The sequence below is a fragment of the Scomber scombrus genome, chromosome 7 (genome assembly GCF_963691925.1).
Source record: "Scomber scombrus chromosome 7, fScoSco1.1, whole genome shotgun sequence".
Lineage (NCBI taxonomy): Eukaryota > Metazoa > Chordata > Actinopteri > Scombriformes > Scombridae > Scomber > Scomber scombrus.
In genome coordinates this window covers 17,983,939-17,994,355 of record NC_084976.1, presented here as the reverse complement: position 1 = coordinate 17,994,355, position 10,417 = coordinate 17,983,939, and the positions used below count along the sequence as shown (strand labels likewise).

At 40.2% G+C, this 10,417-nt stretch overlaps 2 protein-coding genes across 2 annotated transcripts in view; both read right to left on the bottom strand.

Annotated features, from left to right (window-relative positions):
- Positions 1 to 2,353, bottom strand: part of efna1b (ephrin-A1b) — an 11,139-nt gene extending 8,786 nt beyond the window's left edge. The window contains exon 1 of the mRNA XM_062422641.1: positions 2,115 to 2,353. Within this exon, the coding sequence (XP_062278625.1) occupies positions 2,115 to 2,212 (98 nt within the window). The 5' untranslated portion in view covers positions 2,213 to 2,353. The remainder of the gene's footprint in view (positions 1 to 2,114) is intronic.
- slc50a1 (solute carrier family 50 member 1) overlaps positions 1 to 10,417 on the bottom strand; it is a 390,175-nt gene that overhangs the window by 17,055 nt on the left and 362,703 nt on the right. The window lies entirely within an intron of this gene.

The following is a 10,417-nucleotide window of genomic DNA, read 5'->3' as shown; positions in this document are numbered from 1 at the left end:
CACACACACACACACACACACACACACACGTTACAGTCAGTGCCTCACATCTTTATACTCCCTGACATGAATAGGCAGAATGCTGCCATCTGGTCACTGTCCTAAACCTAAAGACAAATCACTGCTGCTTACAATTAGACCAAGAATCAATTAGCATCAATTATCCACAGCTTTCTGCTGTCAAACGCTGCTGATGGATCTGTGTAATCATCTGAACAGGTGACTGATTGATCACTGGAGAGAATAAGAGGCAGGTGGGCTTTTAGTGAAGCTGAAGGAAACCCAAAGACAAGAGAGAAGATGGGAGAAAAGATATGAAGGTGGGACTTTGGGGTGCGATGAGGGATTATATAAAAGTAACACAGATTACACTGTGAAATGTGGGAAAAAAATATGATACGAGCAGTCTGTGGAGGTCAGCAGATTATGTTTTCACTTTGGCTGCCATTATTGTCTTCATACAAATATTTCTGTTCATGATTTTTCTGAGAAAGTCTATTTCCTTTTACCCATGGCAGATAAAACAGAGGTGGAGGCACTTACAGCCATTTACTGCATCTATTTATTCACATGTTTGTGAGGGGTGAGCTGTTAGTGATGTGTGAAGTGTTTATCTGTCTGTGTCAGGGTCTATGTTTAGATTTCTCGCAACAGGGATTAGCGTTATATTATGATTTTTCTTATTGTACTTACGCAACTCCCATTTGACAGCAGAAATAGTCCAGAGCCAGATTAGGGACAGCAGATTGACAGCAGATCTGACTCTGTATTAGTCCACCCCCTGTTCTTTTGCTCTCTCTGACATATTTCTGTTTTTATCAGCTTTTCTTTTTGGGGGCTAAAATTTAGAGATCAAGTTTTCTTTTCATCCAGTCTCCGCTGGTTTTACATACAGTACAGCCCTTCTATCTCACCTGAACCAGAGTGCCTGCCCTCTTCTCTGAGGTGACTCAGGTATAACTCAGGTGGGCAAATGAGTCACACATGGACTAACCCATGACACAAACACTACTCATGAGGACAGAACTTTCCATTGGACTCCTTATCCAATTATCAGGACAATTGTTTTCCTTGTTGAGGGGCTCTTTTTTAAGCCCTGCGTCTATTGTCATTGTTAAAGGGCAATTAGAGAGCCAGTAATGTAATCAAGACAAGACTAAAAAGGCCATAATGGCTTTTGCCCTTGTTTTGTCTCGGTGACGGGTTTTAATCGACCTATCTAGGCAGCAGCAAGCGAGGACCCGTCCTTCTGTTTCAGCTCGGTTATAAAATAATACTTCAAGCGTCGCTAAAAGCTCAATAAATCACGCTGTGATATTGCGCGTCTGTCAAGCTCAATCGATTCCACTGAGTGGTCGGATAGCATTACATTTCTGACCTCAAAACAAAATAATCAGCATTATGTGCCTCCCACACACACGCGCGAGCGCGCGCAACCACACACACACGCAAACACGCACGCACACACAATCTCTCTCTCCCCCAATGAAAAAACACTTAACAGCCTACTGACAGAGTCTTGATGTGATATATGTATTATCGCCTTATGAACCCTCTGTGATTCATTTTCACTAATAGACCAGTCTTTGCATGACACGCAGTGCACAAACACACAGGTGCAGACCCTACAGACAGAGTCACTGGCCAAGTTGGTACTCGTCAGTCTATTTATTACTATTAGAGTAGCCCATGTCTGTGTCTATGTGTGTTGCGGTTAAATATAGTGGTGAATCTGTCCATCTGTCTGGGCATCTGCTGCCCATCCTCTGCTTTTCCACACCGCTACTGTACAGTCTGATATACAATCCTGTTAGGAGAGTTTAAAAGGCAAACCACCTGAACCTCACATGAACCCTTTAATTGTCACATGAATGGAAACAACAACAGCTTAGGTTAACAGCGTGAGCAGCCACAGGGCCTGTAGTAACAAACAATACCGAATGAGACTTTACAGCTATTAAATTGTAAGAAATGAGACAGTTACATCTGTGACTACCATCTGTGAGACAGAAACATACACACAGTTGCACAGACAGCAATTTAGGCTATGTTTTACCCTTTACAATTATTCAAACATACATGATACACACTCACACACACAGATCATCACTTACTTTGGGTTAGAGCTGTTCCAGTAGACACTGTGTCTCTCTGCAGAGGCGAACCAAGCACAGATGCTCAGCGCAAAGCACACCAGACGCACCGTATCCATAGCTCCTCTTCTCCAAAGAAACAAGTTCAACTAGTAAGCGATGATTAACGAAAGCTTCTCTTATTGACTATTTAAATGCGGTAATAGGCGTACGTTATCTTTTCCTGTAGTAATCACAGCAGGTCACAACGATGTGGCTCACCAAACAGTTGCAACACTTGACTGAAATCACGGGAGCGCAACTTGTCTGTTTTGTCTAGCGATGGCTCCGCCCCTCGATGAGTTACTGACCAATAGCAGCGACACTATGAGATTTTCCCTTCCTATCGTAGGAGCTGGAGACGCGCCCTCCAGCTGCTCACTTTATACCAGGAACACAGAAAAACACGAAAACAACTCCACCAGAGCTATAAAAACACCGAATGAAAACGTAGTGAATACAACTGGACTATAACGTGATAAGAAAATATATAAAATAAAAAAAAAGAAAAAGTGAATAAGGAAAATATGAAGAAAAATATAGCTTAGCTTGTTTTTTGTATGTTTGTTGGTTTTTTTTAGAGCACAACAGCACACGCCAGATCTAAATGTCATATCAGATATGTACAACACAAGAAGTAAATTTAACATATTTTAAATAATTTCCTTGAAGTAAAATGAAGTAAAGGTAGGCTACTAAAATCACACACAAAATAATAATAATACTAATGATAATAATAATAAAAGTCCATACTGAGGTATTGGCAATATACAGTAGCCTACTTAAAGTCAAAGTACAAATTGTGCAGATTTTGAACATAATTGCATTAACATATGGTAAGTATTTAAATGTTGTAGTTAGTCAAAGTGGAGCTAATTTTAACTAGTTTATACATGTTTGGTCAGCTGTATCTCTCATAATGCATCTTTCATTTGAAAGTATAAAGTGGCATTAAACGGAAACACTCTAGTAGTATAAGCACCTAAAAATAATATAAGCAGTATAAGCACCTAAAAAATTAACATATAATTAATTTCCACAACTGAATAATGGAGCTAATAATTACAGTGATTTTGTAAAGTATATTTTTTACAGCCATATTGTTATGTCAGTCGGTTGTGTTTTTTATGTTGTTGTTTTGTAACACTGTCATGTGCATGTTGCATTGCTTTGTGACGCATTGTATGTTGCAAGTTGTTGGGTAGTTATAATGCATTGTAATGTAGTTTGTCAAGTTGTATTCTTTGTAGGTGCTTCTTTGTTTGAAATGCATTGTTTTGCAATGTTTATTGGAATGCAATGGAAAAAACTCTGCTGTTGATGTTTTGCTGCCCTAATCTGCAGACAGATTAACATTATAAGCATATTGTATATTTGAGAGATTTTGGCTCTGGATGTCTTTCTCATTGTGTTTCAATGATTTGAGAACTCTCTGCTGAAGAGGTCTACACGTTTTTCCGGGCTGCTGTTGTCTATGCACGCTGATGTGGCTTCCTGATCATGTTTTGTCAGATAGTAAAGAATTATTACCGTTGTATCAGTCCGTCTAATCTTGCAGTCTCCGCTTAACCACACAGATGGAGTGGATAAAGTCCAGACCATGGGGTGTCAGTGGGATTGTGGCCCCAGCAGGAGAGGCCTTCCCTCAGGCAGGGATGGATTGCAGCCTGGGTCAGCTGGCTCCCAGCTCCAGATCTACAGAGAAGCAGGAGGGGGCATTGTGAGTGCATGCATTGGTGTCTCTGTGTGTGTGTAGACAAGCTGAGTGTTTGACTGTCCCTAGGCTTGGCTGGACAAGCACACACACGTCTTGGCATTCTGACAGAGGATCACACATACACACTCTGACTGTAGATCCTGTAGACAGTGGGGGGTTAATTACAGCTCAGGGTGATTTTCCATTCTATAACGTCTCCCCAAAACTGAAGGGGGAAAAAAGGAGGGAGTAAAGTAATGTGTGATGAAGTTAAATGGGTACAAGTGTTCAATTTAACAAATTCTGACACTGTAATAAAAAATGCCAATTCATGAAAAATGTGAAGCCTCTGGATAATTTAATCCAAACAAGTGCTTATTTGTGTATTATTATATTCAGCTTCTTTCACTTAGCGTTACTGACATTAGAAACTGCTTTAAACATATGTATTGATTTCCTCGGAGGAATGACTGAAATGCAAATATTTTTCCAGCAGCTCCAAATCTAGCAAATGATTCACAGCAACAGGATCCCCCAGTTCTCACTCATACACAACACTAGAGTAGGAGTGACTTTTCAAACTGTCCCCTGATGCCAGCAGACTTCCGCTGCTCAAACATGGGATCTCCTCATGGTGCTCATCATCTAACACATAACTGTGCAGGAAGACAACAACACGAATTTAGAAATTCACAACCCACAAATACACCTCCTCTCTGCTGCTGCAGCCAAGAATCAAATGGGATCTCCCATCAAACATGCACACACACACACACACACACACACACACACACACACACACACACACACACACACACACACACACACACACACACACACACACACACACACACACACACACACACATAAGGTATGCACAAAAAATTGAACTCATACCATACATGTACACAAACATGCATGCAAACAAACATGTACGTTCTCTGTCAGCTCTTGTGACAGTGTTGTTGCCAGTAGAAACCACAGATGACTCTCAGAGTGAGATTTAATCCTCCCACAGCCCATACAAACACATATAGTACAGACAGGCAGGGAAGACCAGGGTTTCTGCCGATGACAGTAAAGAAGCAACAGCGAGGGAGAAAACTTGATGGTTCAAAAAAAAAAAAAAAAACCCTCAGAAAAAGTATTTGAGACGATGGAAAGCTTGACAGTTCTAAAAGTAGATTAAAGGAAGTCGGGGGAAGACCTGACAGATGTACAAACCTTTCAGGAAACCGGCTTGTTTATTTTCTAAGGACTTGTCTCCAGGCGTCACAATATCTTGCTATGAGTTGTTCAACATGCTATGGAAATCCCAATATTACATAACACGTGTAATTAAGTAAAACAAAACACAAAGAGTGTGTGATGCTACCTGTACCTGCATTACTTGATTTTCTTTATAATATTCTGCACATAAAGTTCTGGGGAGTGACAAGGTACAAAACAAAAACAGGTGGTGTCAGAGAAAGAGGAGCAGTAACAGCCCAGCTAGAATAAATGTTTTGGTAAGAGGGGTTAAGGATATGTGGGAGACAGCTATTAAAGAAAAAGTCTTGAGTCCCCTCAGCCTATTAAATTTTCAATCATGTTTCTTTCTTCCACTTCTTCCTCTCCGCTCTCATCCTGTCGGCCCCAGGCGGGGATAAGAGCTGGTCAGGGATCTCTGTCTTAAGATTCGGAGAAGTTTTTTCAGACACGCATACACACAGAAATGTGAAGCAGGATTGCTTAATAGAGAGGAGAGAATAAAAACAAAATGAGGTGGAGTGAAACTTTGACACATGGGAACACTGGGTGTCAGCCACACCAAAGCATAACAAGTACCAAACAGGAATGGAGAGAAACTTCTTAGTGGTGGTTTACATGCTTAAACAGGCATATGTATGCATAGGTTTTTATTGGCATTGGAGAAGATGTGTAGGAGGGCTCTGATTCCCTGTTGCTGCATTAGAAAGCAAACTGTTATCCTGTTGATCACATTTCTGCCTCGTTCTTTGTCCTGACTTCATCACGTCATCACTCGTCTTGCCCTGGAGCCTCTGCCTCAGCTGCTGATGCACCATTCTCCTCCCCAGCCTCCTCCACATAGAATAACTGTAACTGGCATTGAGGAAAAAAAGGTCATATGGAAGATCAACATTATGATACCATGAATAGGGTATGAAAGGGGCTTAAAGGAACTAAATCACTATAATATGCTCCTTATTGACTCTAGTTGATCACAGATTGCATGTCAAATAGTTGCCTTTTGTTCACCCAACCTCTGTCATTACCGCTAGCTTAGGCTTGTTAACACTTGGCATTGTTTCATCTAAACACGGACAGCTTGTCACCCTGCTGCCCTCTGTCCCTTTATCCCCGGCCTCCTGTGGCCTCCTAGCCCCTGGCTCATAGCGGCACACTCCAACAAGCTGCTCCTTCTCTGGCACCACAAAGGCATGTCTCCAAGCCACTATTCACACCCATTCATCTGCATACAGGTGGTCCCCCCACATTCAAACACAGGGAGGCACGCTTCTATGTAATAGCGCTCCATATGTCTGGATTTAGCCCAGCAGGAGGTTAAATTGTAAATTGCAATAACAAGGTGGTGTTTCTTCTCTGAGCATCGGCTGGAAAGTTGCCACTGAGGCTGAGTTGTTTCCAAACATGCAACACATAAGCTCACAGGCTATGAAAACAAGTCATGGATATACACACATATAAACAAACTCAAACAATGTTGCATGTGTGTGTCGGTAGGGGGTAAATGAGCCTCCTCCCTCCCTCCCGGACTAACACTGTCTTACCATTCACACCACAGGAATCATTAACTTGCCCAGTCAACAGGCACACTTCGCTCGTTCCCTCTCTCCCTGTCACTCTGTCCTCCTTTTTTGTCTCCCAGGGACTCACTCACTCACACACACACACACACACACACACACACACACACACACACACACACACACACACACACACACACACACACACACACACACACACACACACACACACACACACACACACACACACACACACACACACACAAAAGCACAAACAAACCCCAGTGAAATATTTAACCACGCTACTCAGCTTGCATTGCCTCTGCCATCATTTGTTATACTGTATCTCCTTGTCTGTCTCTCTCCTGCCTGTTCTCTCGGCTCATCTGTTGTCTCTGCTGTCTTTCTTTCCTTCCCTTTCTTTTGTTCTTCTGTTCATTTATTTTCCACAGAGCCCACTTCAGCCCCTGGCCAGAATGTACATCCTTTCCTGATTACTTTACTTTCACTTGTTTTCTTTTCACATTGACTACTCTTGAGCAGCTCTCCTTCCCTTCCCCTCCCCATACCTCACTTCCAATCTTTTCTTATCCCTGTTTTTTTTCCTCTTCCCCACAAGTACCCCAGGCAGTGCATTTGTTAGGAGCGAATCCATTATCCTCCTCCATCCTCCCACCCTCTGTCCTCTTTATCTCTCTCTCTGTCTCTGTCTGTATCTCTCTCTCCTCACATGCTCCTGGCCCCAGCCCTATATTCATTAACATAGTGTTAATGATCCCAGATGGACTGACATGTACTCTACGGGGGCGAAGTGTGAGTGGCTTCTTCCAAGGGTGTGTGTGGGCGGTTGTGTTTGTGTGTGTGTGTGTGTGTGTGCATGCACGGCTGTTGGGTTGCATGTGTGCATAATCGTGGGTACATATGTGCATGACTATGTCTACATGTGTTCATGTGTGTGGGTACATGTGCTCATATTAGCATTTGAGTAAGAGAGCTTTCGTTCTTGATTCTCTCCCGGCATGTAGATTGCTCTGTTATGAAGATATGCATCTCTCATGCCCTTCTTTCAGAAAGCCAACAATAGAGTTGATCCGACTGCAGCCAATATAGGATGCAGATTCATGATGAATGTAAAGTGAGAGAAAAGAGTTAAGACACAAAGTCAAATGAAAGTGAATTTCAAAAGCAGTCATTTTGACAAAATGAACTCAGAGCAAAGCCACTTTGAATGAAAAGCTATACATTTCATCACTTTAATAAAATCGTCTTTGTCATGCAGGGTTGAGTCAGATCCTTAAAGGGGACATATGCTTATATTGATTTTCAGTTGTTTCATACTGTTACGATGTCAGATGTCCATTGTAAACATAGTCTAACACCCAAAACCTTGAGATAGACATATTTAAAAATGCTCACAAGTCTTCAGCTTGCTCTGGACATTTCATTTGCAATGACAGCTCTACTAACTCCTTGTGATGACATCAGCATGTCCATGAAAGGCTTTTTAGTCCATAGCCTTTGTTGCTAAGGTTGTTGGTTGTTATTTCAGATTGGATGTATTTGAGAAGTTTCCATTTCCAGTAGTGCTTGTAGTGTTGAGCTGGGTTACGAGCTAACCCTCATGCAAATATATAACAGTAGAGCTCCAGAATACCAATATCACTGGGGAAATGTGCATGATACATTTCTGCTTTAAATACAGAAATACATGCTTTTAATACATTTTATTGTTATCACATAAGGATGCCTGAGGAATTCCTAATAAAGAAACAGCTACTACTTGTTTTTGTAGCGTTTTGCGTCAATAACACTGTGGTCTACAGTTGATCCCTTCATAGATTATCTGCTTGACTTTTGCCTACAGGCCAATTCTAAACACCAGTATGAGGCTACACAATGTGGCCAAAACTGCTTTTTCACCATACTTTGCGTACTTTTATCTGTGACTGTTTTTATGGTTTGGGTAGAGTTGTAATTCCAATATAGCAAAACCTTAATGGATAGGTTCACAGATTTTCATGTGTGTTTTACAACAATAGTCAGGTGCCCAAATGAACATTGAAACAGGTTTTGCTTGTTTATACTGACCCTTATAAGATCCCCTCAAAATGCATTTACAATTCAAAGGGATGGGGGACAAAATAAATTGTTGTCACTTTGAGCAAGAATGTAATAAAGGTTTCTCTGAAGATAATACAAAGCTTTAGTAGCCTGAGTTAGTTTACTAGTCAGATTAAGATTAGATATCTTCCAAAATTAGTTTTATAGTAAAAATTAAGAAGCCTTATATAAGCTTCAAATTAGCTTCATGGAGGACAGTGAATTTTGACCCCCATTACTTACATTCAAAGTGCAGTATGAAGGGAGCTCCTAATGTAACGTATGAACAGGAGGAATGATTATTGCAAGAAAAACGTGTCAATATTCATTTGGGCAATTATTTTAGGACAGACTTGAAAAATTGTTAACCTATCCCTTAATGCAACAGCATACAAAGACAATAGTGCATTTCCAAATTTGTGGAATAATTTGGGTCCGTCAACATGACAATGCCCCCATGTACAAAGCCAGGTGCAAACAAGTGGTTTTCCAGTTTGGGGTGGAAGCACTTGACTGGCCTGTGTAGAGCAGAGCCCTGACCTCAACCCCATTGAACACCTTTGGAATAACTGGAACACAGACTGTGATCCAGGCCTTATGACCTCAGTGACCTCACTAATACTCACTCACTAATATTCTTGTGGCTGAATGAGAGCAAATCCCTGCAGCCAAGTTCCAAAATCACTTGGAAATCCACGATTCCAAAAGCCAAAACTTTGCTCTGCAGTGAAGGGTTATGCTGCATAATTTTAGAGTTACAAATATTAATACATCAGTACGACGGAGTATTAGGGCCATACTAAGAGGGAAAAAAATCAATAAATAAAATAAAATTTTGGAAATTACAAGAATAAAGTCATAATATTACCAGAATAAAGTCATAATAATACGAGAATAAAGTCGTAATATTACGAGAAAAAGGGTCATAATGTTACGAGAATAAAGTCATATGAATGGCACGCAGATGTAACCACCGATAGCCTTGCAGTCGACCACTACCAGACAGCTCCTCTTCCACAAAAGAAGCAATTTCTTCCAAGTCTGAAATACACACAGTGTTTTCAAAATCCTGATACTGATAATAATTTGATGCTGATGTGCCAAAAGATTAAGTATTTCCTTATTTGTGAAATCGATACCAAAGTATAACTTTACAAGATGCTCAACATTCCTCATTTTAACGCAGGGGGAAGACTGCTCTTTCTTGTAAGAGTTCTCATAAAATTACTACTTTATTCTCGTAATATTATGACTTTATTCTCGCAATATTATGACTTTATTCTCGTAATATTACGACTTTTTTCTTGTAATATTATGACTTTATTCTCGTAATATTACAACTTTATTCTCGTAATTTTACGACTTTATTCTCGTAATGTTACGACTTTATTCTCGTAATGTTATGACTTTATTCTCATAATATTAAGACTTTTTTTGTAATATTATGAATTTATTCTTGTAATATTACAACTTTATTCTCGTAATGTTACGACTTTATTCTCGTAGACCTAATATTATGACTTTATTCTCGTAATATTCCGACTTTATTCTCGTAGACCTAATATTATGACTCTATTCTCGTAATATTATGACTTTATTCTCGTAATGTTATGACTTTTTTTTCGTAGACCTAATATTATGACTTCATTCTTGTAATATTATGACTTTATTCTCGTAATGATACAACTTTATTCTCGTAGACCTAATATTATGACTTTATT